We start from the raw sequence: 26626 nt of genomic DNA on the forward strand, positions 1-26626 counted from the left end.
TAGTGCATAGAGTCATTTGCTTTGACCTCTTTGAAAAACCCTGGAATAGGAATGATAATTAACATTTTCTATGCGTACAGTGTGCTTTGTGTTTTTTTTTTTATTTTATTGTTGGTAGATCATTTTGACTTGGTCATTTAAAAAGTAGCTCGCAAGCCCAAAAAGTGTGGGCACCCCTGCCTTACAGCATAAAAAACAAAATAAAAAAAAAACACAACTGCCAAAAGGGGCAAGAAAATAAAGCAGTCCAAAAATAAAGTCCAAACTTTCTTCCACTGCTTAATAAGTCTCAATTACTCTTGTGACTTCAGCTCGCTACAGAGCCAGCTCTGCCTGCTCCAAAGCAGGTATTTCATTAAATCAAAACTAAAGTTCAGCATTCTAGTTTCCTTAATTCTCAGTCATTAAAGAAAATAAAGGATAGCCTCTGGCAACAGTATATGTCTGCCAGGAACAGGAGAGTGCAATAGGTTTTGCCAAAATAAAGGCCTTAAGATAGGCTTTCACAAATTCCCTCCCAAGGTGGAAGCAAAACCTCTCCCCACACTCTCTCACAGCTTCCTCAAAATCAACATTCCAGAAAACAGCACACAAACAGTCTAAAACACATCACACTCACTGTTTGTGGCTTGAAGCCAGGTCCACCTGCATTAATTCAGGATAATTGGATTCACAGCCAGTACAAGCTTCTTGGAAGTCCATAAGCTCCTCGCTCTGGAATGGTAAGTCTTCTGCTTGTTCAGCCTCAGTCCATTCCATCGGTATAGGCCTGTTGTCCCTGTTAGGCCCAGGTGAATCCTTAGGGAGGCAAGACCTAAACTTCCTCCCTAACTGGCTTGCTAGCTTGAATGCCACTGCTGGCTTATGTACTCTAGGGGGCGTGCCTTATTCTGGGAGTGTCAGCAGAAGTCCAGGGGCCTCTAGAGCTCCCCTGGTGGTGACTAGGATCAAACTCACTCCCTTCTTCCTCAGATAAAACTGGCTCCTCCTGGTGGTCACTGGCATTATCTCCCACAATATACCTCTGGGAGATCCTGGGTTTTTCCTTCCGGGGTTTTGTTTTTACTTTTTCCCCCAGCTTATCTGGGACCATGGCAGGCCTTGTGTCTGCTTGGTCACAGTGTCGAGTCACTGAATCATTGATTGTACCATGATGATATTGGAAGAATAAAGATTTCTACATCTTCAGATTAGCTTGTGGACACTTTTTTAGTGCACATCATTCTATTCTGGACAATTCCACCTTTTTGGTTTCTGGTATTGCATTTGTGGTTTTGTTTTTTTCCCCTTTTGTGTAATCACTGTTTTATTCCAGTCCATAGTTTATGAGGATAACTTTGGTGTCATTCTTGCAAAGCTTTATAAATGTCCATTTGCGATATACAGACTCTCAACTAGTATGGAGCTAACATCGATGTTTTGACAAAAGCCTTCTTCGGGGGTCAAAATCACCTGCAGCAATAAAAACCTTTGCTAATCACAGTGCAGAGACTTGGACATTTATTAGATAAGTGGCATATTATTATATTGCATGGATCAGATGTTTGGAGAGATTTGCACAACACTGGTGAGGTGTAAGTTACAGAGGGAGATGATATACGCACATATTATTGACAAAAGATACGAGGGTAAATCAAAAGGTAAAGGCAAAATACATTAAATGGCTTTAATAGAAGGAACTGTGAGTAATTGAACATATCACTTTTCCACATAGTCCCCATACAAGATGATGCATTTGTTGTATCATTCAACTAGCTTCTGTATTCCTCGCAGCATGTCCTTCAGTGGACTGAAGATGTGATAATTGCTAGGTGCCAGCTCTGGGCTGTAAGGAGGATGATGTTCGAACCCAAACTGTTGCACTGTTTCTTCTGTTGCTTCTGTATGAGGACGTGCATTGTCATGGTGCAGCAAGACTGTTTTGGACAACATTCCTCTTCTTTTGCTGTGAATTGCAGGTTTAAGTTCATTTTGCAGTAATGCACAGTAATTTGTACTGTTCACTCTTTGCCCGTGCGCTTGGAAATTCACCAGAAAAGGTCACTTCATGTCCCAAAAGAAGGTTAGCAAGACTTTCTTGGAGGAGGGATGACATTTGAATTTCTTCTTCACTGGAAAAAACATATGTTTCCACTCCATGCGTTGTCTTTTGCTCTCCGGGTCATGGCGATACACCCAGGGAGAATTCTCTCCAGAATATGCGGATCTTCTTCACGCCATCTCAGGAACTGGGTTGCAACCTCCACATGCTATCGCTTGTGTAGATCAGTAAGCTGTTTGGGAACCCATGTCTATGCTGAGTCAATGTCCAATGATGAATTTCCTCAGCTTTCACTTTCTCTGTCCAAAGAAAGCACACTACTGCATATTGTTCTTCGATGGTGCAATCTTGCAATGGAGTGTCCGTGTTTCTGACCTTGTGACTAAAGGCCAAATGCTGCACTGTGCATGGATGAACTATCCAACAGGGCAGTGCACAAGTACATAAGTTGCATTGTGCTAGCTCTGTTCTAGTTATTGCATAATTTAACAATTGGTTTTAATTTTTGATTCACCCTTGTATATTGGCTATATGGTGACATACTATTGATTTTTATATTCATCCAAATGGTTAAAGGATAGATTTAGAAGAATATTTTGTATAAAGTTTGTGCACTTTGGCTATACTATTTTGTAAAGTTTCAAGTTTATTATTAAGTTTCAAGTTTATTAGGATTTTATATACCGCCTATCAAGGTTATCTAAGCGTTTTTTTACAATCAGGTACTCAAGCATTTTCCCTCTCTGTCCCGGTGGGCTCACAATCTATCTAATGTACCTGGGGCTATGGAGGATTGAGTGACTTGCCCAGGGTCACAAGGAGCAGCGCGGGGTTTGAACCCACAACCCCAGGGTGCTGAGGCTGTAGATCCAACCACTGTGCCACACACGCCTCCTAAAGGCAACATAGGTACCTGTAAGCCATTTAAAATTAGGTCTCAGAACTATCACTTATGCACATATTCTCCCAGATAAATTTACACCAGCTCCAAAGGTATAAATGTGTGTGCTTTAGAAACTGCACGAATTCATCACTGCTCTACCCAAACTGCATTTCCAGGAATGCCTAACATATCTGTGTATATTAGGCACTTTGCTTTCTTTAGACAGTCAAACTGTTACCAATGTCTGTGTTTACGCTCTAGAGGAAGACTTGTCGTCTACACCTTATACAGTGGAACCCCTGAAGTACTCCCTGCCTCATGTCACTGTGTGCTTTGGAGCTGGAGGACAGTTGGTCCGTGTGTGTCCCAACTTCCCAGCTGAAGGGCAGCCAGCACTCATTGAAATACACAGCCTGGAGGTAAGAACTAGTAACAGCAGCCAAATGCTAGTAATATTGTCGTTAACCCCTTTCTCTTTTACTAAGCTGTGGTAGAGATTTCTTCTGCGGCCCAGAGCATTAAATGATCCAATGCTGCTCTGACGCTCATAGAATTCCTATGAGCATTGGAGCATTTAGTGTTCTGGGCCGTGATGGATACATCTAATATGACTTAGTAAAAGGGGTGGGGTGGGGGGTAAAAGTGGAGGCGCTCTGCCACTAAGATCCAATGTATCCCCTTCTCCAACCATTTCATTATTCTGAGTTGTTTTATGCAAAGAAATGTTAAAATATAGCATGGGAAGTAATTTTATATGTGAGATGTGCAAAAAGATGCCCATTTTATATAGCATTCAAACAACCATGCGCATAAAGCAAAAGGTAGTTCAGTAAAAGAAAGCAATAACTCCCAACCCCTTCCCAAAATATAATTTATATAAACTGTGTCAAAACATGTTACATTCTGCTAAAACTGTCCCCCTTCAACTACTGTAACTCTGCACTCTGCAAATGGTTCCAACCTCAAATGTACCCCCTTAAGCAATCCTCAATCAAATACCCCTGAAATTGCTCTCCACCTACTAAAAACATCTTCCACCATCACCTTGCTCCAAAACTACCCCACCAACTCAAAGGCTGTACCTTCAAAAACCCCATCACTCATAAACCGCCTCTACCCCCCCCAAAGACGGCCACCCCCCAAACTGCTGCTGCAACTATACCGTGACCCCCCCAATTGCCCCACACCCCAAAACTACCCCTGTACAGCTACCCCCAACACCCTCTAAGGCTACCCTCTGTAGCTACCAAGGCTACCAACCAACTGCCCCACTCCCTAAAAAAATGATGACCCCCCTCACCATTCAGAACTAAACTTCCAACCCTTTCTGAATAAAGGGGCTCTCTTCTCTCTGGAAGCGCATTCCAGGTGTCCACCACACATTGGGTAAAGAAGAGGGTTCAGAGGAGAGCGACGCGTCTGATAAAGGAGATGGAAAACCTTTCATACGCTGAGAGATTGGAGAAACTGGGTCTCTTTTCCCTGGAGAAGAGGAGACTTAGAGGGGATATGATAGAGACTTATAAGATCATGAAGGGCATAGAGAGAGCAGAGAGGGACAGATTCCTCAAACTTTCGAATAATAAAAGAACAAGAGGGCATTCAGAAAAGTTGAAAGGGGACAGATTCAAAACAAATGCTAGGAAATTCTTCTTTACCCAACGTGTGATGGACACCTGGAATGCGCTTCCAGAGGGCATAATAGGGCAGAGTACGGTGCTGGAGTTCAAGAAAGGATTGGACAATTTCCTTCTGGAAAAGGGGATAGAGGGGTATAGATAGAGGATTACTGCACAGGTCCTGGACCTGTTGGGCTGCTGCGTGTTTGCCCAACCACCTTGGACCACCATTGTGGTGGTGGAAGGGTTCCAATCTGAGGCTTTTTCCTCCATTCATTTGAAACTTCCTTTACTGAAACTGCAGCAGCACTGATTTTTTGTGACATTCATTCTATTATTTTGGTGAAAGTGTTTACTCTAATATTATTAAGTTTTCACATTTCCGAGTTGTTTTTTGTTAGTTGCCATGTGTATCACATGATCTTCAGGACATTCATCTCTTTGTGCATTGATACATCAGAATATTTGACTCCTGATGCAGGCCTGTAGGCCGAAACATGACTTGTGTCGAGTTATTTGAACATATATCATACCAATAAAGCCAGACTAGTGATTGTTTCCATTGGTTTGCTGTCTACTCCATCTCTTCTGCTGATGTTTTGTAAAAATGCATATAATGTGTGCATAATATGCATAAATATCCAGTAATTATAGTCAAGGCTCTGGGACTGAGTCCTGTTACAATGATGGTCTTCCATACTTCTCCAGATTCTAGACGCAATAGGAATCTCAGGTAAAGTGCACAACTGGTTCCAAGGCTTCCTCAAAACAAGAACATATAGAGTCAAGTAAAAAGAAATACTATCAGAACCATGGTCTAACCCCTGCGGAGTGCCACAAGGCTCTCCCCTCTCTCCCACACTTTTCAACCTATTCATTGCTTCCCTAGGCAGCACCCTAGATGCCCTAAACATAACATCATTCAGCTATGCGGACGACATAACCATCCTCCTTCCATTCGACATCCACGACCCCATCTCCACAGGACGCCTGAAAACTACAATGGAAACAGTAGAAAAATGGATGACAAATCATAAGTTGAAGCTGAACACGGACAAAACTAAATTCCTACTACTAGAACACCGACTGCATATGTATGTCTGCCTTCCCGAGGGAAGGTAGTCATAAGAACATAAGAACATAAGCAGTGCCTCCGCCGGGTCAGACCACAGGTCCATCCCGCCCAGCAGTCCGCTCCCGCGGCGGCCCAAAACAGGTCAAGACCTGTCTGAATCATCAGAAGGGGCTCCCTTGCCACCTTGGTTTCCCATTTAAGTCCTGCCTTCCTATCGAAGTCCTAGCCCTCCGGTCTTGCACATGCACGACCAGGTTAGTTTATACTCATTACCTGATTTACTTCCTATACTTGTGTTACCTCCCAGCTCCTCCCTCAGTATCCCACGATCCCTTTATCCCTCAGGAATCCATCCAATCCCTGTTTGAATCCTTGTACCGTATTCTGTCTGATCACTTCCTCCGGTAGCGCATTCCAAGTGTCCACTACCCTTTGGGTGAAAAAAAACTTCCTTGCATTTGTTTTGAACCTATCTCCCTTCAGTTTCTCAGAATGTCCCCTCGTATTTGCTGTCCCCTTCAGTCTAAAGAATCTGTCCCTATCCACCTTCTCTATGCCCCTCATGATCTTGAAAGTCTCTATCATATCTCCCCTGAGCCTCCTTTTCTCCAGAGAGAAGAGCCCCAGCCTATCCAGCCTCTCGGCATATGAGCAGTGTTCCAGCCCTCTTACCAATTTCGTTGCTCTCCTTTGGACTCTCTCAAGTACCGCCATGTCCTTCTTGAGGTGCGGCGACCAATACTGAACGCAGTACTCCAGATGTGGACGTACCATCGCTCGATACAAAGGCATGATGACTTCCCGTGTTCTGGTTGCTATGCCCTTCTTTATGATGCCCAGCATCCTGTTGGCTTTTTTCGAGGCTGCTGCGCACTGTGCAGATGGCTTCAGTGATGCATCCACCAGCACACCCAAGTCTCTCTCTAGTCTGCTGTCTCCCAACAATACCCCCCCTAATTTGTAGCTGAACAACGGGTTCTTTTTCCCTATATGCATGACCTTGCATTTGTCCACGTTGAAGCGCATTTGCCATTTGTTTGCCCAGTCTTCCAGCTTGTCCAGGTCCCTTTGTAGGTCCTCACACTCCTCCCTGGTCGTAACTCTGCCGCACAGTTTGGTATCGTCTGCGAATTTTATAACCTCGCACTTTGCCTCCTTTTCCAGGTCATTGATGAATATGTTAAAGAGTAAAGGCCCCAGCACCGATCCCTGTGGCACACCGCTCGTGACTCCCCGCCAGTCAGAATATTGACCCTTTACTCCAACCCTCTGCAGTCTTCCCGACAACCAGTGCTTGATCCATCTGTGCACATCCCCTCCCACCCCGTGGTTCCACAGCTTCTTAAGTAGCCTTTCATGTGGCACCTTGTCGAAAGCCTTTTGAAAGTCGAGGTAAATGATGTCTATGGGCTCCCCATTGTCCACCCGACTGCTTATTCCCTCAAAGAAGTACAGAAGGTTCGTTAGGCACGACCTTCCCTTACAGAATCCGTGCTGGCTTGTTCTCAGTAGGCCATTTCTCTCGATGTGCTCGCAAATGCCGTCCTTGATCATAGCTTCAACAATCTTCCCTATAATTGAAGTCAGGCTCACCGGCCTGTAGTTCCCGGGGTCACCCCTCGATCCTTTCTTGAAGATGGGTGTGACATTTGCCAATTTCCAGTCCTCCGGCACCTCACCAGTTTTCAAGGATAGGTTGCAAACATGTTGTATTGTGCCCGCTATTTCCTGTCTTAGTTCCTTCAGAACCCTTGGATGGATCCCGTCCGGGCCCGGTGATTTGCCGCACTTTAACCTGTCTATCTGTTTGAGGACATCCTCCCTACTTACCTCTATGTGCTCTAATTTTTCAGTCTGTTCCCCACTCATGAGTTCCTCTGAGTCTGGTATATTAGATTTGTCTTCGCTCGTGAAAACCGACGAGAAGAACGTGTTCAACCTCTCAGCTACCTCTTTATCTTCCTTAATCACTCCCTTCCTGTCCCCATCGTCCAACGGCCCTACTTCCTCTCTCGCTGGTCGCTTCCCCTTAACGTAACTGAAGAATGCCTTGAAGTTTTTCGCCTCCTTGGCCAGCCCCTCTTCGTATTTCCCTTTTGCTTTTCTAACCTCCCGGTGGCATTCCTTTTGGCATTTCCTGTGCGCCTGGTGATTTTCCTCTGTTGGGTCCTTTTTCCATCTCCAGAAAGATACTTTTTTGTCCTTTATCGCCCTCTTAACTTCTATTGACATCCAAACCGGGTCCTTTGATCGCTTGTTCTTGCAGCCTTTCCTGAAGTTGGGGACGTACATTCTCTGTGCTTCTTGCAGGGTGTCCCTGAATAGGGTCCAGGCGCTTCCCACAGTCTCCATCCTAAAGATGTTTCTGAGCTTCCTCCCCACCATTTCCCTCATAGCAACGTAATTCCCTTTCTTGAAGTTCAGCGCAGTTGTTGCGGTCCTCCTAACTATGGGTGTCCCTCTTTCTAATGTGAATCTGATCGTGTTGTGATCACTGTTGCCTAGTGGTCCTCCCACTTCTACCCCTCTTGCAGGCCCCCCTAATCCGTTTAGGATGAGGTCAAGAGTAGTACCCCCTCGCGTCGGTTCTTTGACTAGTTGCTCCATGAAGCAGTCCTTCACAGCTTCTACAAATCCTATCTCCCTATTGCAGTTGGAGTGACCCGTACTCCAGTCTATCCCCGGGTAGTTGAAGTCCCCCATCACTGTTACATTTCCAGTCCTGCACTCCTGTCTCAATTCCGCTTCCAAGTCGTGTCCGACTCCCTCTGGTGTACCAGGTGGTCGATAGTACAGCCCCAGTTTTATGCCCGCACCCTTGTTTCCCGGTAATTTGACCCACATCGATTCCAGCCCCTCTGCCTTCGTTGCCATATCCATCCCGACCGAGTGGATAGAGTCCTTTATATATAGAACTGGAAGTAAACTCAATCAAGTACCCAATACAGAGTTCCCTCAAAATCCTGGGAATACAACTAGACAGATGCTGCACTATGCAAACACAAATCCATAAAATCATCCAAAAAGCATTCTTCACAATGCGAAATCTGAGAAAAATAAGAAAATTCTTTAATAAAGACCAATTCAGAATCATTGTCCAATCCCTCGTGCTAAGTATGGTAGACTACTGCAACAGCCTTTACCTACCTTGCCCAATCAACACAATAAAAAAACTACAGACCGTCCAGAACACAGCCCTCAGACTCATATACTCACTCAGCAAATACGACCACATTACCAAAGCATACACAGAATCTCACTGGCTACCAATAAAAGCAAGAATACAATTCAAACTCTACTGTCTCCTATTCAAAGTAACCCACGGCGCGGCACCCAGCTACCTAAACAACCGCTTTCACTACTATCTCTTATCCAGAAGAAGGAGAACACAGAACATTTTCACCTACCCTCCTCTCAATGGTACTCGACGTAAGAAACTTTATGACAACCTACTAGGGACACAGGCAGCTAATATTGACTCCGACATCTCAAAATTACTGATCGAAATTACAGACATAAAAGAGTTCCGAAAAGAAATAAAAACACTACTGTTCAAAAAAATATCTCCCATCAATCTAAACCGCCATCTAATGAGTTCCCAACCAATTCCTTTGGGAATAGAATCTCTTTATCCAACCCAAACTAAACACCCCTACTGTCCATATCATCAACATTAATTAACCAACATCATGCAATCATCAAAACAATAAATACACCTCCACTTATAGGCATATGATGCTACTCTCCATCCGAAGAAACTTGACTCATCTCATGTAACATCTTTTGTAATCTAGAATATATTGTAATTCTTATTCTCCACCAGTTATAAATTGACTCAGTTGCTATGTAACATCTCCTGTGATATTGAATGTACTGTAATTCTTCACTATTACCTGTAATTAACACTTCTCCTGTAATGTAATTCTACGGGAAATGCCCAGATATCTTCCTTATTGTAATCCGTGGCTATGTTATATCTGCTGCGATGTTGAATGTATTATAACTCTTCACTGTTACTTGTAATCTACTCTTCTCCTGTAATGTAATTCTACTGGAAATGTCCAGATATCATCTTTATTGTAATCCGCCTAGAACCGCAAGGCACAGGCGGAATAGAAATCCCTAATGTAATGTAATGTAATGTATGTACTGGGCATGATAATTTGGAGTAGTACTCACTTGGGCCTCAGTCTTTGCTGGAGTCCAGTTCCAAAGGAAAAATATAATCAATTCCTAAAACAGTAATATAAAGAAGATCATAAACTCTTCCTTCTCTTTCGTTTTGAATATGATCTGGAGCTGCTAGGCATTGTTCTTATGATAATGTATCCAGATGGGATAGTTTTGTGCATACCATTACATAAATGAACTTCTAGTGCAATGTGTCTAGTGGTTTTGAAAGCTAGGGTCTTGTATTTGAACCTGCAACTGTTTTCCAACTGTCAATGTTTTTCAACTGTCAATGTCAATGTTTTTCAACTGTCAATGTTTTCCAACTCCACCTCCATCCCAGGGAGTTGCTCCTGCCCCTTCTTATGTTTTCTGCAAGCAAGTTGCTCAGAAATATTTTTGGTTTTATAATTTTGGGCCTGTGAGGCAGATTTTTTTTCCTTTTAATTCCAGCTGTGAGACAGGTTTTTTTTCCTTTTAATTCCAGCTGAAATTCTATGCTGCAACAGGCAGGCACCACATGGCACAGTAAGGCTATTGAAGCCTATGGGGAAAATCAGGGCAGAGTCTTAAAAGTTTAATTTGAGGGTTTCTGACTACAGAGCCCAGGCCCCCCACATTCAAAACCCCTTTCCCTGTGATTTTCTTTCCTTCAGGGTGATTTTGTTTGAAATTGACTAGGATAGACTCCTCAGGCCTTTTTACCCCATATCATGCCAGGTTTGTGTTGGATGGCCGGCTGAGGAGTGTCCATGTCCCATGTGCAACAGAACATGTGGGAGTGGAGTGGGAGTCTTGGGCTCAGCCTTCTCTGAATCCTCCAGGGCTGAGGATCCGCAGGAGGTGCATCCCCAGAGGAAGAGACCTCTCCCGGGACCCTCTGAATCTGTATTGGCCAAGCACAGTCATGTGGGGACCGCGGAGCCCAGGAGGACAGCAGGGGGTCCCTGCAGGGATCAGAGAGACCCCCAGCACAAGGCTTCACACCGGACTATGTGAGCCTTATGTAGACTGTATTTGAACTGCCAAAAGTCCTCAGTAACTGTTAGCAACGTACCAGTGGTAGCGGCGTAAGGGTTACCCCTTTGGCAGGTGGCCCAACCAGATGAGGACGCAGACTTAGAACAGGACATAAGAACATAAGAAATGCCTGCACTGGATCATACCTGGGGTCCATCTAGTCCGGCGATCCGCACACGCGGAGGCTCAGCCAGGCACACCCTGGTGAATACACTAGTCACTCGTATCCCTCAATGTCTTCTGCAAGAAGATGTGCGTCCAATTTTCCCTTAAATCCTAGAATGGTGGTTTCCTCCACCAGCTTTTTCGGGAGAGAGTTCCAGGCGTTCACCACTCGCTGTGTGATGCAGAACTTTCTGACGTTTGTCCTGGCCGTGTCCCCTCTCAGCTTCAGGCCATGACCTCTGGTCCGAGACTGGGTTACATTTGCCAATGTGAATAACGCTGTTTCTTGCTCACCATTCTTTCCCCCTGCTGGTGAGTGAGCTTGCTCCATTATGTCGATCCCTTTTAGCAATTTAAAAGTCTCTATCAGATTCCCCTCTCGGTCTTCTCTTCTCAAGGGTGAATAGTCCCAGTTTTCTGAGGCGATCTTTGTAGCTCAAGTTCTCCATACCTTTTACTAGCTTCGTTGCTCTCCTCTGCACCCTCTCCAGTAGTGTTATATCCTTCTTCAGGTATGGAGACCAGTGTTGGACACAGTATTCCAGGTGTGGTCTGACCATTGCTCTATAAAGCGGCATTATGACCTCCCTTGATCTACTCGTGATTCCTTTATTTATCATGCCTAACATCCTGTTAGCTTTCTTTGCCGCCGCTGCACATTGAGCCGATGGCTTCAGGGTTCTATCTATCAGTACTCCCAGGTCTTTTTCTTGTTCGCTCTTCCCCAATGTTATACCTAACAGTTTGTACCCATGCTCCTTGTTTTTACTGCCCAGGTGCATCACTTTGCATTTTTCTACATTAAAACTCATCTGCCAATTTTCTGCCCATCTCTCAAGTTGCTTCAAATCTCTCTGGAGTTCTTCGCTGTCTGTCAGGAGGTTCAGTCTGTCATGGACTAAGAGGATAGCAAGTCTGATTCCATGCCACTTTTATCCCAGGATGAAGTCTTCCTGGCAAAGTCTGCTTCCGTGCAGGAGGACAGCAGTCAAGAGATGGTGGCAACACTGGATTAGGGAAAGACCCCACAGTGCAATGGTTTTTCAAGGCCTCTGTGCTTTCGAGCATTATTGCCACCTTGTTGCAAGAGTTAAAGCTGGAAGCCAGCTTCTTTTTCTTGATGCTCACTCATGAGCAATTTTGTGACTCTGACTGTGTTCTTTCCTGCACATCTGGACATCACTAAACTGGTCACTGATCATTGGGAGTCACTAGAGGGAGCCCTTTGAGTGGTGAAAACTATGACCAAACTGAATCCGATGGCGCCAGATTTCCTGTTTGTGCAGCCAAAAGTGGATTTGCTGGTGACACAGGTTAGTAAACAAACCTCCCTTCCTAGTGAAGGTGGGCTCTTGTTAGTTTATATCATGTTTATTATAGATAAAGCCTAAATAATAATAACTTTATTTTTATATACTGCAATACCACAAACAGTTCAGAGCGGTTTACAGAGGAAGAGACTGTATACAGACAGCGATATTATAACAAACTTTCAAAATTACATTATATAACAGTAACATCATTATATCTGTTTACAGAGTGTTGAAATGTAATCATCAGTTATTAGCATCAATAGAGTTTTCAAACTTCCCATACACTCTAACCCTCCCCCTACCTCCCTCCTTCTCTCCTATCCCCCCAAACGACCTAAATCCCAACCCCCCAGGAGGAGTGATGTTAAAGGATCTTCAGGATGGATGTCAAGTGAGTGCTTCTTTGGTATCTCGAAATTACCAGGAAGTTTTGGATCACCTTTTTGTTCTCACAAGTCATGCCAAGAAAGGGAGGCTGGCGTCTAAAGTCTCTATTTTCAGATGGATTAAAATGGTCATTTCCTCTGTGCACGTCGGCTGTGGTAAACAACCACTGATCACATTGAAAGCACACTCTACTAGAAGAGTTGCTGCCTCATGGGCAGACTAGGGTTGTCTCGCCCGAGGAGATATGTAGAGCTGCTACATAGTTTATTTATTATTATTTATTTATTTAAAATTTTTTTATACCACCTAAAAACCTAAGCGGTTTACATAATAAACATGCATAAAAATAAAAAATAATACTTACATAAATCATCAGAGAATTATATTTACTCAAAATCTCCCTAATATAAAAACATCAACAATCAGCTAAATCAGAGTAGCCAAGGACAAAATTTTGCATATCTCATCACAAAGCCTCTATTCCCACCTTGCAACACTTCTCATCTCTTGTACATATGTTAGATTACACTTCTCCCTTGTTATTTGCGGGGGATATGGGCAGAGCCGGAAAGATCGCTCCTGCCCCGAAAGCCCTCTAGACCACCAGGTAAGGCCGGGAAGGCGGCAGAGGGGTAAAAAATATGTTTTTTAAAATTTTCCCCCCTCCCCAGAAAAAAATCACGATTATGTGAAATCGCGAGTGTAGAAATCGCGAATGGAGAGGGGGAAGTGTACATAAAAGCATTCACAAAAGGTTGTGTCTTCAGCAATTTTTTAAATCTAACTCTAGATGCATATAAGCGCAAAGATCCCGGTAAGGTGTTCCAAAGTTTCACATCACCTATTGACAGCATGGCATTACTGATCTTGGAATGTATAATCCCCCTTTCTCTGTTCAGAATTAAAGTCCTTCTTGGATGATAAACTTCTAACAACTCCTGAAACATAGTTGGGGCTACATGATATAGTATCTGATGTACGAATGAAAGTATTTTATATTGTACTCTTTGTTGTACAGGTAACCAATGCAGTTATTTCTAGATGCATCAATAATAAGCCTAACTGCAGCAGGAATTGCAAATTCCTACTCTTAACCTTTACAACACCCAAATATAGCGCATTACAATAATAAGTTCTACTCAGAATGAATTCCTGCACCACAGTCCGAAAATAATGATGACGCATTGGTTTTAACCTATACAGCAGGTGCAACTGCATGTAATCTACCTGAATTGTTCTTAAAATTTTACTTCCCATTGTCAATGACATATATAAACACCCCCCAACACAGTCATCTCTTTTTTTATCGGTAGTTGCTCCCCCATCACATTTACATACTCCAATTTCAAACAATTCTTGGGTTTTTTCTTACAATCATCACCTCTGTTTTGTCAACATCCAATTTTAGACTGTGAGCAAAAATCCATTCCATAATCTTCTCCTTACAGCTTTGCAAACACCTCTCTATGTTTTGTAAGTTTTTACCTACTGGAAAAAATAATATATCATCTGATTAGAGCCTATATTGTACTCCTAATTTCTGAAACACCACTTCTTCATATCTTCACCAGATTCTATAGGGTAGACACAGCAGCTGGAAAGGACGCTACTTTGTGGTCTCCATCTTAAAGGCAGGTTCAGTGGACACACCCTAAACTCTGGGGACTACTTTGCTACGTCCCTAGCGTTCAGGACCACTAGACACATTGCACTAGAACGAAAGCTTAGGTTCCTATTTCTGTGATCTTCTTTCTTGTAGATGTGTCTAGTGATCCTCCCTGTGTATGGGCTTTGCTTGCCTTCTGCCTTAGGATCAATCTGGATTTGAAGAATTTTCTGTCTCTTAGAAGAACTGAAAAGAACAAAAAAGAAAAAAGAAAGACAAATGTTATATAGGTAAATCATCATGACCATACAATCTGGTTTCAGTCTCTGCTTTGTTAGCAGGTTATGCGAGTAGCTTTGAAATCTATATATAACTGATGCTGGTTGCACAAATTTGAATGTTATAATGTTATTTCCTTTTTGTTACAGAGCAGAACAAAATTGTAGTGTCAGGGATTTTTACCTATTTTCCTCCTTCCAGTTATGTCTTTTATTACAGTGCTACTTGATTGCTTTTGTACAAACTGAGGGGGGCAGGAGCAGCTCCCTGGGAAGGAAGTGGAGTTGGAAAATATGATTGACAGTTTTCTGCAAGCAGCTTGCTGGTTCAGATACAAAACTCTAGTGTTTAGGACCACTAGACACATCTATAAGATAGAAGATTACCGAGGTAAGAACCTAATTTTTCTTTCATTCCTGTGCCAGGATTTATGGGAGATTATCTCATTCTTTCAGATTTGCTGCTAATATCTCATCACTTGCATTCCTCCAAAAGGAGGCCTCCTCCTAGAGTTATAAGATGTAAGATAGAAAGGTGACATATCAAGATATATGTGGAAATTCTTTTTTAATCAAGCCAGTGGTGCCCACTCATAATTTCTCTCTCTTTCTGGTACCTTTTCCTCGTCTCTGATTGCATTTCTTGTTGGTAGGTAGACCTGGTGTAGCTCTGCATTCTACAGATATTATAATGGGCTCCAGTGAGTGATTTTCTTTTGTTATTCAGGTCCTTCTCCATGATACAGCTGAACAGGAGGAGATGCGAGCCTTTCCTGGGCCTCTGGCCAGGTAACATTCTGCTCCTGCTTCACAACACTTCCAGAGCTTTCATCACTGTCACACACAGAGATGTCAGGAGTGGACTTCGTAACACCAATGTAGGAAAATTAGGGTCCAAACTTTCAAAAATACTACATCATAAATTGCTTTATAGAGATGTGCAGACAAAAAAAATGTAATTTTATAAAAAGAATTTTTGTTTTAGGACACTTTCATTAATAGTGCACCCTATAGTTTAGTGGTACACACTGTTCTTCAGTAAATACCTTTCAAAATAATTTGAGCACTTTAATAGTACTTAGGACAGGGGGCGGCCAACCTCAGCCCTCACCAAGTCGGATTTCCCAAATGAATATGCATGAGATCTATTTACATACAATGGAAGCAATGCATGCAAATAGATCTCATGCAAATTCATTGGGGAGATCCTGAAAAAACAACTAGATTGCGGTCCTCGAGGACCAATGTTGGAGAACCCTGACAGGGTAATTCTGTAAGGCGTCTCCTAAAGTTGATCACAAGAATGCATATAAATATAAATATTCTAGACATTTATGCGTGTTATGTTGATACATACTGTTTGTATGTAAATGACTAGCATACTGGTTATGCACTATTGTATAAACCCAATATGTATGTGCAATAGAGCATAGTTTTCGGGTGGGCGTTCACATAAATGGAGTTTGGGTGAAGCATGGGTAGAGTGCACAGTTATGCATACAGATTACTTGACTGAACTAGGTATGAACATTTAGACCAACTCAATGGTTGGTATAAGTAGTTGTCTCTAGAAAATAGTTACATTCTTGGCTTGTTATGCTGGTATTCTATAGAGAAAGGTAGGCTTCAAGTAGGTACAATGAAAGCACCCTATTATAGACTTACTCTCTTATTGAGGAATAGTGTGCACTATTAACGAGATAGGAAAGACCCCAAAATTTTGCATTTTGCAGAGTTGAAAATTAACACGTTTTACATAACCCCTTAAAACTTTATCTTCATTGAATGCCCTGTAGTAATAGTGGTTCATACTTTTGGTGCTGACACCTGGAGCATCCTGGGTTAATGTCAATTTACCCTTCCAAGCCTTGAAAATGATATCATTCTGCTTGTGTTTAGAAGAGCAAAGCTTATCTTTTGAATGTACTGGTCACTTTTGGGCAAGTCTTGATGCCAATAAGCAGAGCAGTATTTGTCAGCAGTGACTCTCACACTTTCACATAGCGTTGGTAGGCTTGATGTAAGACCAGGAACTTTTGAAGTTTGGGTCAAATGGAGAACCAGATAAATCAGGCCACTTGTGGGATGGCTTCCAATGGCACTAGATTTATCAAGATCCAGAGGAAATAGGAGAAACCCACATTTGGAAATTAGCTTTGTGCAAACATTACAGTGCTTTTTGGCTGAAGCTATAATGCTATCCCTGCTGTGGAATACCTCTAAAAATTATGTCACCTGGATTCTATGTTTTAGAGCACGCTCCATAAAATTCTTTATTTTGGATTGGAGGTATCTTTGTTCATCTGTTGAACCTAAATAGAACGCCTGCATTTTCACACATCGAGTAGTACTTTGCTGCAGCTTCTTTAAACTTTAGCCAAAGTCTGAAAGCGTCTCTCCTTCTTCCAGCTCTTCACTCCTCTGAGTCCCAAGGAGTTTTCAGTTCTGTCTTTTGATTACCTCATCTTTGGAAGTTGGCTGGTTCCTTTGTCCTTTCTGCTTTGCAAGTCTAGAGTCTGCAAGCTTTCATTTTCTTCTTTGAGGGTTGTTCCATGGTTCTGGCTGCCTCTCATATACCTCTGCTTGTTTCTTTTATGTGCGTTGCCATAGAGAAGATTTGCACAAATTGGATGTGATGACATACTGTCAACGCAAAATTGCTCTAATCGGCCAGATGGACAGTAGAAGAAATCACGATTTGGCTCTGCTCTGGCAGCTTCTGATCCTCCTTTGCAGGCAGAACGGGGTATGTAGTGGTTAATGTGAATGTTTGCGTATTAGATTAAACTTACTACTCCATGTTTGCTCACGCCACTTTTTTTTCTGGAAGCCTGGGGTGATAACAAGTAGTTTTCTGTGTTTCTAGGACTCGTCATTCTACCTGAAGGTCTGATGATCTTGATGCTCTGTTTGCAGACTATGGTTGGTTCTGATATTGCTGAGCTCCTCATGCATAACAGTCGGCGGGTGAAATACACAAAGCAGGAAACCATTTCCAATCTCATCAACTTGACGGACGAGGCCTGGCTGCTGCCTGGTTCTGGCACTCCTGACCTCCTGACAGGCGAGATTCCCTGCAGCACTGAGACAGCAGCCACAGCTGTAGAAAAGTTCACCAAGCTCCTTTTCTTTGGCAGAAAGAAAGCAAGTAAAATTTGATTCCTGTCTGCATAGCCTCTTAATGGTTCAGTTTAATATTTTGAAAAGATATCACCAGCTTGTGACCTGGAGTGGCTGCTGATAGAAGCAGAATACTGGGCTAGATGAACCATTGGTCTGACCCAGTGAGCAATTCTTGTGTTCGTATGTTTATCTTCTTCAGTTTCATCTTAGTCAAAAGAACTTGAACTTGTACAGGCCCAGCAGCTCAGCAGTATTCTTGCCATGAAAGGGACCTGGTTGATAGGTGCAGAGGAACTGAAGAGGCAACATATGCATCCCAGTAGGAGGAAGTCTTAACAGTGACATCTGGTGGTAAAACTTAAGGTCCATAGTAATTAGATTCCATAAAAAGTCCTGGTTTATTGCCCCTTGTGGAGGACTCTTAATGTAATGGCAGGGCTGAATTGGGAAATGGAAATAAAAATATGGAAAACTTCCCAGGCACTGGAAATATAGATCTGGGTACTGGGAGCAGGTAGAAACTGATAGGCAAAAATACCCAATACAAGTCCAAACTAGGCTTATCTGCATGGCATTCTCCCAGTGTTAAATGTCGCCATGTCAGCCCTGCAGGGCACACTAACGTAACACCTGGTCCAGAGTTGGTGTGTCATCTCACGCTAGCTACTGTGTACTGGCTATAGCTTAATTTGCAGATAATATTCCCTCATTTTCATACAGTTACATGCTAATTTTAGTGCCTATCTAGTATCTACTAACCTCCTTTGATCCTGGACTAGTGTGCATTAAAGGGGAAATTCTGTATCTAAAAGATAGGTGCCTATTTCTTGTGAATCACACTTAAGCGCCTATTACCGAATCATGCCTAACTTAGAATTTAGGTGCCTGTAATATAGGCTAGGGTAGGGGTGCCCAAAAGGTTGATTGCGATTGACCAGTAGATCGCAAAGGCAACACAAGTCGATCGCGGAGCCAGTATAGATTCATGTTGCCTTTGCGGTTCTGTTCTTCCTGCTTCCCCGACGCCAGATCAGGTGCATACAAGCACTGGGCCTACAAGCCTTCCCCCCCAACATCAATTCTGACATTGGAGAGGAAGTTCCGGAACTTCCTCTCCGAAGTCAAAATTGACATCAGGAGGGAAGGCTTGTGGGCCCGGCACTTGTACGTGCTTAGCCTGGTATCAGGAAAGCAGGGAGAAATTGGCAGTGGTGGCTTGGTGGGGGCAGGGAGAGAGACAGAAAGACAGACAGAAAGAAAGAAAGGGGGGGACAGGGAGGGAGAGAGAGAGAGAGAGAGAGAAAAAAAGAAAGACAGAAAGAAAGAAAGGGGGGGAGGGAGAGAGAGAAAGAAAGACAGACAGGAAGGAAGAAAAGGGGACAGTGAGAGAGAGAAAGAAAGACAAACGGGGCAGGAAGAGAGAAAGAGAGACAGAAAGAAAGGGGGCAGGGAGAGAGAAAGAGAGACAGACAGAAAGAAAGGGGGCAAGGAGAGAGAAAGACAGACAGAAAGAAAGCAAGGGGAGGGGGCAGGTTGAGAGGAAGAAAAAGTTGGACTCATGGAGAGACAGAAAGAGATGTTGATTGGAGAATGGAATGAGGTCTAGAGGAGAGGAAGCATGCAGGAGGCAAAAAGAAAGGAAGAAATATTGGATGCACAGTCAGAAGGAAGTGCAACCAGAGACTCATGAAATCATCAGACAACAAAGATAGGAAAAATGATTTTATTTTCAGTTTAGTGATCAAAATGTGCCCGTTTTGAGAATGTATATCTGCTGTCTATAATTTGCACTATGGCCCTCCTTTTACTAAACCGCGATAGCGTTTTTAGTGCAGGGAGCCTATGAGCATTGGGAGCAGCATGGGGCATTCAGCGTAGCTCACTGCGCTAAAAACTGCTATCACGGTTTAGTAAAAGTGGAGGGGGTATATTTGTCTATTTTTGTATAGTTGCTACTGAACTGACATTGCATATTTTAAAGTCATCTGCCTTGACCTCTTTGAAAAAAACTCCGAATATAAATGATAATTAACATTTTCTCTGCATACAGTGTGCTTTGTGTTTTTAAAATTTTTATCGTTGGTAGATCATTTTAACATGGTCATTTTAAAAGTAGCTCGCAAGCCAAAAAAGTGTGGGCACCTCTGGACTAGGGTTTTAAAGGCCTACATTATAGACACATAACTCCTTTAGTGAATCGCACCTAACAGTGCCTAAGTCCTTCTCCGCCCCTTAAAATGCCTGCTTTGGAGTTAGGATCTGTTAGGTTCCATGTGGTAGGCACCTTTTTTTGTAGAATCACGCCTAAGAAGATAGGTACCTATCACCCAATTTTTATTTTTTTCATTCACAAACTTGTTAAAGCTCATAATTGAAGCCAATTTCCTAATTAAGTTAGGCGCCTAACCCTAGGTGCCTATTTATTTATGCATCTATTTTATAGATCTTTATGCGCCTTCTCTTATAGAATTTCCCCCTATGTGGCTTTAGGGATCAATTTTTTAAAAATGAACAGAGTTAAATTAAGCTGATTTTCAGATGAAAATCTCTCTACATTTAAGCATTTAATATGTAAGAGGTTCGATTTAGGTTGTGTAATTGTGGTTTTGTAAACTTAGATGAATACCATTGAAAATGAGTACTAGCTAGCTAAGGCCCCGATTCACTAAATTCAGCGATCTTCGCTAAACCTGTTTTCATAGGTTTAGCAATGATCGCTGCTAATCGACTCGATTCACAAAATGACCCACCACGTGTTTCCAATCCGGCCATGCAAATTAGTAAAACCCCATGCAAAATAGCCCAGTGACTGATTCACTTACATTTGTTTGGCTATTTTGCATAGGGTTTTACGAGCCTAAAACCCGACTGCTGTAGACCTGTCGGTAACAGAGGTTTTTTTCATTTTTTTTTAATGGCACAGATATTTTGCACGACCCACGACAAAGCTCCCTGCCTTCTTCCCCGAGCCAAAAAAAATGGCAGGAGGGATGCCCACTCCCTCCTGCCACTAGACGCCCTTCCCCCTGTCATCGATGAACTTTTAAATATGGCAGGAGGGATGCCCACTCCCTCCTACCACCAGACGCCACCCTCTCTCAGCCCCCCTCTTCCATCAGTCCCCCTCCTTCCTGTTACCTTTAGTCGAGAGCAGAAAGAGACCCTTCTTCTCCTCTGCCGGCTGCTGTCCTCTACAATGCAGGCCTTAGGCCCTTCCCCTGTGCATCATCAGATGCACGGGGAAGGGCCTAAGGCCCTAATTGGCTCAAATGTCCCCTTGGGCAGGGTCTTAGGCATCTGAGCCAATCAGAGACTCAGGCTCCCTCTGTATCCCGGATACAAGGGGAAGGAACTAATGCTAAGGCTCCTCCCCCTTTTATCCAGGATACAGAGGGAGCCCAAGGGAGTCCCTGATTGGCTCAGATGCCTAAGACCCTGCCCAAAGGGAGGGGCTTGAGGCATCTGAGCCAATCAGGGCCTTAGGACCCTCTCCGTGCATCTGATGATGCACCGGGGAGGGGCCTAAAACCTGCTTTGCACAGGCCGGCGGCCGGTAGAGGAGTAGGAGGGACTCCGCCTGCTCCTGACTAAAGGGAGGAGGGGGGCTGAGGGAAGAGGAGGAGGCTGAGGGAGGGTGGTGTCTGGTGGCAGGAGGGAGTGGGCATCCCTCTTGCCATATTTAAAGTTCAGCGGTGGTGAGGGGGCATCTGGTGGTAGGAGGGAGTGGGCATCCCTCCTGCCATATTTAAAAGTTCGGCTGTAGCGGGGGCGTCTGGTGGCAGGAGGGAGTGGGCATCCCTCCTGCCATTTTTTTGATTCAGGGAGGGAGGGGGGCTTTGTCATTAGTTGTTGGGGAGGGCTTTTCATTTTTTTTTTAATTGGGCAGATATTTTGCATGTGTAATACACGCAAAATATCTGTGCCATTAAAAAAAAAAAGAAAAAAACTCAGCAGAAGCCCTGACAGCAGTGACAGGAGGCTGCTTCTCCTGTCACTACTGTCAGGGCTCTGCGCATGTCTGAGCGATTGAGTCGGTGGGTTTGCATGGAAATGGTTTGCACCTACATGCTAATCATTTGCATGCAAACCCACCGACTCAATCGCTGTTTGAAAATCGGCCAGAGAATCGTCCAACAGCGATTGAGTTGCTATCTTTAGTGATTCTAGCCCTAAGTCTTGTCCTATCTACTGGAATTATATTGAAAGTGTGGAGGTTTTGTCCTCTCTTCCCTGCAATTATCTGTCCCTTATACCCAAATAAAATGTTTGGTGAGGTTTGTGTATGGGTGTCAACATTCTAATGTGATTGTTATCCCTCCCTTCAAAGACAACAGTCCCTCCTTCCTGTATGCTTCATTCCTACCTAGGGCTAGTTGCACTAAGAGGATCAGTAAGACCGTATGGGTCTGCACCAATCCAATTTTTTGGCTGATTCAGAAAGAGCTATTGATGCACTAAAATGTTTGCATGCAAATGATTCACGCGGATGTTGTCATAATCCCCGACTCTGCTGTCCGATTGACTTCTGTGAGAGCGACTCTCACATATGTGCAGAACCGGCAGGGGAAACCCAAACAGCTGAGAGGCAGGTGAAGCCATGAAAACAGATTCCTGTCATTCAGCCGTTTGGGGCAGAAAACCTTTTTTTTTTTTGTCTTAATGTTTTTTTAATGGACACAGATGCTGTGTGTGTTGCATACATATAATATCTGCCCCATAAAAAAAGCCCTCCTCCTGCCTATGACGGCCCTCCCTAATGAACCAATGAATGTAGCACCGGGAAGACCCTCCCCCACACGCTAGCAAAAAATTGGCAGGAGGGATGGCCATTCCCTCCTGCCATTCGCCCCCTCCCATGACATCAATACAGTAGGAAGGATGCCCACTCTCTCCTGCCAATGTGACTCCCCTCCCCCCAGTGGCAGCAATACGGCAGGAGGGATGTGCACTCCCTCCTGCCACCAAAGGCCCACTTCTGCGCCGGACATCCCCCAAACATCCCCTACCCTCCCCCTTTCCCCCTGAAAAAAAGGCAGGAGGAATGCCCACCAGAGGTCCCCCGCCATCCCCTGCTATCCCTTGAATCCCTCCCGTACCTTTTTAGAGATGCAGGATGCAAGCTCAGTCCCGCTTGTAGGCCTGCCACTCCAAAATGGCAGTCCTTTCCCTCCCTGGTGCATCATGTGATACAAGGGGAGGGGCCTAAAGCCCTGATTGGCTCAGATGCCTAACACCCCACCCCTTGGAAGGGGCCTTAGGTGTCTGAACAAATCAGGGCCTTAGGCTCCTCCCTCTGTATCCCGGGATACAAGGAGGAGTAGTCTAAGGCCCTGATTGACTTGACTGCCGAACCACAAGCACTTCTGTGACCTGACTCCCAGTTTTTCTGACTCCATCTGAGATATTTCCAGTATCCCCTAATGAAGGCATTTGTTAATGCTGAAACTTGGATCCTTGTTGGGACATTTTAAAAATAAATGTCACACACAGGTTGTTTAAGACATCTCCCTTGCCTTTTTTGTTTTCCTTCTGTTGCTCTCCTACGAGGCAAGTACTCTCTGTTTGCTCTATATATGACTGGGGCAGGGGTGGCCTTATAATGAGGCCAACTGAGGCGGCAGCCTCAGGCGGCACTGTTGAGGGAGCAGCATCTTGCTGCTGGCCAGCCTACCTGATGGTCAATTATCTCTGCCACTTCCCTTCCCAGCATCTAATGCTTTCACCCTTCTCTCCCCCTGTCGGAATTTTTCCCATTCCACCCTCCCCACCCGTGTCTACCTTCAATTTGTCATAAAAGTTCTCAGGCAGCAGTATTGATTCAAAGAGCTACCCTGCTGCCGGTCCTGGTATCTTCTCTCCACTGCGGCCTGCCCTTTCTTAACAACTTCCTGTTTCTGCTGGCGTGGACTGCAGTGGAGAGAAGATGCCAGGACAGGTAGCAGAGTAGCTCTGTGAATTGCTACCGCTGACCAGCAATTTTTACAACAGATTGAAGGTAGGAGTGGGGGTAAGGGGTGGGGTGGAATGGGAAAAATGCCAATTGGGGGGAAGAAGGGTAAAAGCGGAAAGCCTAATAGTTGGGGCAGCCCTTGTCCCACCCCCATTTTGGATGCTCAGTAGAGGGTGGGGGACGCTAGTTCATCCCTCGCCTCAGACAGCAGATTGCCTTGAGCCATTCCTGGATTAGGGATCTGTTGATTATCTGTTTTGGGCTGTTGAGGGGATATAGTGGTAAATAAGAGCCATATTGATATTGACATTGACATTGATGGAACTTCGGTCTGTCCCGGTATGGTAATGCATATGTTCTTATGTTCATATTTAGGCTGACTATGGAAGCACCCAAATTTGAATGGTCAAATCAGGCAGCTGATTTGTTCAAAATCAGAGCTAGCTACCGGGCTTTCTTCTCTTGAATTAATTCCATTCCTCAGCCCTGCTCAAAATTTGGCTGACCAAACATAGCCGCTTGCCCTTATATAGCAGGATAGATTTGTTTGGAAATTCACTCTTTGGTACATAGCACAGTGCTTGCTAAATTTTAGTGCATGAGTCCATGTATGACTATATTTCTGTATTATATAAAATAGTTGTATTTTCTCCATTTTCTTTATTAAACATTTCAGATCTACAATTAACACATTCAGCCTTCAGATTTCCATCTTAGAGCTGAGCATTGGCTCAGATGAAAGCTGTGTTTACATATATTGGAATTTGACTATTGATGTATTTGCATGTAACTATTACAAGTGTTTATAGTTATTAGGCAAGTGTGTAGTTATTAGCCTAGAGAGCCCCTGTTGTACTTGGCTATGAAGAGATTTCCCTGAGAGTTGCCCAAGGTGGCTGAAAAGTGATGTAGACATCTTTCTGTTTCTCTAGGTTTTTGTGTCATTGTGAAGGGATTTGAAACCATGTGCTGACTGGATAGTTTACAGAAGGGGTGTCCAAACTTTTGGCTTCCCTGGGATGCATTGGCCCCAAAAATATTTTTCTGGGGCCGCGCAAATGCTGCAGCAGGACAGAGGAGGGAGCCGGCAAGATGATAAATACCCGGGGGCAGCAGAGGTAAACACTGCATTGCCCTTGACCGGGGCTGCACAAAATGCTTCATGGGGCCGCAGGTTGGACATCCCTGGTTTACAGCTTCCCTGAACAGTCTTTATAGATTTCCTCACTGAAATCTCCTCTGAATGGCCAAACACTGTTGAACTCACGCTGAGTTATATTGGCAATTGTATGAAGCTCCTATTCAGTTAACCCTTACTTCTGTTGTCTTAGTGTTATCAGCCAGACTCTGTAGTCTTGAACAACTTTCTTTAATAAAATGAAGTAAAGAATAAACACGTACAATTGATATTTTCAAGGCAGGTCAACTTTGTCACAGAATCTTCTTAGTCTACCAGCCCCTCCTATTCAAAAAGGAGCTGGGAGTGTGTCCACACCTTGTGGAAATAACACTGTTTTCCAGACTTAGATATAAAACTAAGCTGTGTTAGATTATTAGAAATAAAGGGTGAAAACCTGGTGGGAGAACAATGCTAAACTCAGGTTCTCATACAAGCATGCGGTCTACAAATATGGTAACTGTTCTCTCTCAGACTGAAGAAGAAGGGCAGGTTTAAGTTTCATGGATGCAGCCTAGCTCTCTGGAAGCAGCAAAGCCCTCTGTGGATTTAACTCCACAGAGCACACTTTATTTATACATGTTAGCATAAACACTTAAACTTATCATACAAGAAGCTGAACAAAAGCCCACACAAAGTGGGGGCAGAACAACTAAGGTTGCCTTTCCCATCACTGTGGTACCAGTTGCTTGGCTATATTTCAGTGTAAGCTTTGAGGTTTTTCTGCAATTGGCTTAGCACAAATGTAACCTGCTTTTACTGCAGACAGACCAAGGGTATCAACTAGATCTAAATTCACTTGACAGAGTTAGAAGCATAGAAACACGACGGAAGATAAAGGCCAAATGGCCCATCTAGTCTGCTCATTCGCAGTAACCATTATCTATTTCTCTGTTTGAGTTGATCCAGTCCTAAGTCTACCACACTGCCTTTCTTAGGGAATGCAATGGAGACATCAGAACTACAAGTCCCTGCATGCAATGGAGCAAACCCAGGACTGGATCAACCCTGTCGGGTGAATTTGCATCTAGTGAGAAAACCTAATTACAGCCTCTGACCTTTGGAGGACTTACAGGATTGGATTTGCTGAGCTTCAAAAGGAATAGAGTTAAACATATATATCTTTTTTGTTTTTGTTTCAGGAAGCCCTGGAATTGGCAATGAAAAGCCAGCTCTGGGGTCATGCCCTGTTTCTGTCTAGCAAGATGGATCTGAGGACTTACAGTGAGGTTATGAGCAGGTAGGCATATCTATGGAAAACCCTGGGCAGAGAGGCACACAGGCCATACACAGGGGACCAATGTTCAGTATTTCTAGAAGCTGCTGTGGATGCCAAGACTGGTAAACTAATTCTCTTTGCCACTCATCCTACAAACTATCTAGGTATAAAAGAAATGTAAGAGTTATTTTTCTTCTGTGATCTTTTAAATTTAAACTGACATCAAAAACCCAGTGGAAGATGACACCGTGCTTAGTGGACATTGCACATTGTATTGACAGATTGTCCCACCTTCCTTCCTGGAGCTGAGTGCCTAACTTTCAGTCCTGCATTTTAAAAATATCTGTTTCTTACTTAATTCACATTTTATCTTTTGAATAGTAATATTGATACATATTTCAGCTGATTCCACTGTTTGTTCAATAAACTATAAAGAGAGGGCCTAGGGTATTTTAGAAGGAACGGAGTCGATATTTTGATTCTGTAGCCCTCCCTCTCCAGCAGTCTTTTTTATGCTGCTGCTTGTCTCGTCTTCTTTCCCCCTCTCTCTTTATCTACCCTAGATCAGTGCTTCTCAAACCGCACTTGGAGGCTTGCTGG

The 26626-nt window shown here is 43.7% G+C and overlaps 1 protein-coding gene across 4 annotated transcripts in view; it reads left to right on the top strand.

Annotated features, from left to right (window-relative positions):
- The window catches only part of SEC16B (SEC16 homolog B, endoplasmic reticulum export factor), a 172766-nt gene that overhangs the window by 47258 nt on the left and 98882 nt on the right, over positions 1-26626 (top strand). For all 4 annotated transcript variants that reach the window (XM_033915204.1, XM_033915203.1, XM_033915205.1 and 1 more), the window contains exons 7-11: positions 3186-3343; positions 15285-15346; positions 17168-17303; positions 17474-17701; positions 25950-26047. In XM_033915204.1, coding sequence (XP_033771095.1) covers positions 3186-3343; positions 15285-15346; positions 17168-17303; positions 17474-17701; positions 25950-26047 — 682 coding nt within the window. The remainder of the gene's footprint in view (positions 1-3185; positions 3344-15284; positions 15347-17167; positions 17304-17473; positions 17702-25949; positions 26048-26626) is intronic.

Source organism: Geotrypetes seraphini, chromosome 12 (assembly GCF_902459505.1).
Source record: "Geotrypetes seraphini chromosome 12, aGeoSer1.1, whole genome shotgun sequence".
NCBI classification, from domain to species: domain Eukaryota; kingdom Metazoa; phylum Chordata; class Amphibia; order Gymnophiona; family Dermophiidae; genus Geotrypetes; species Geotrypetes seraphini.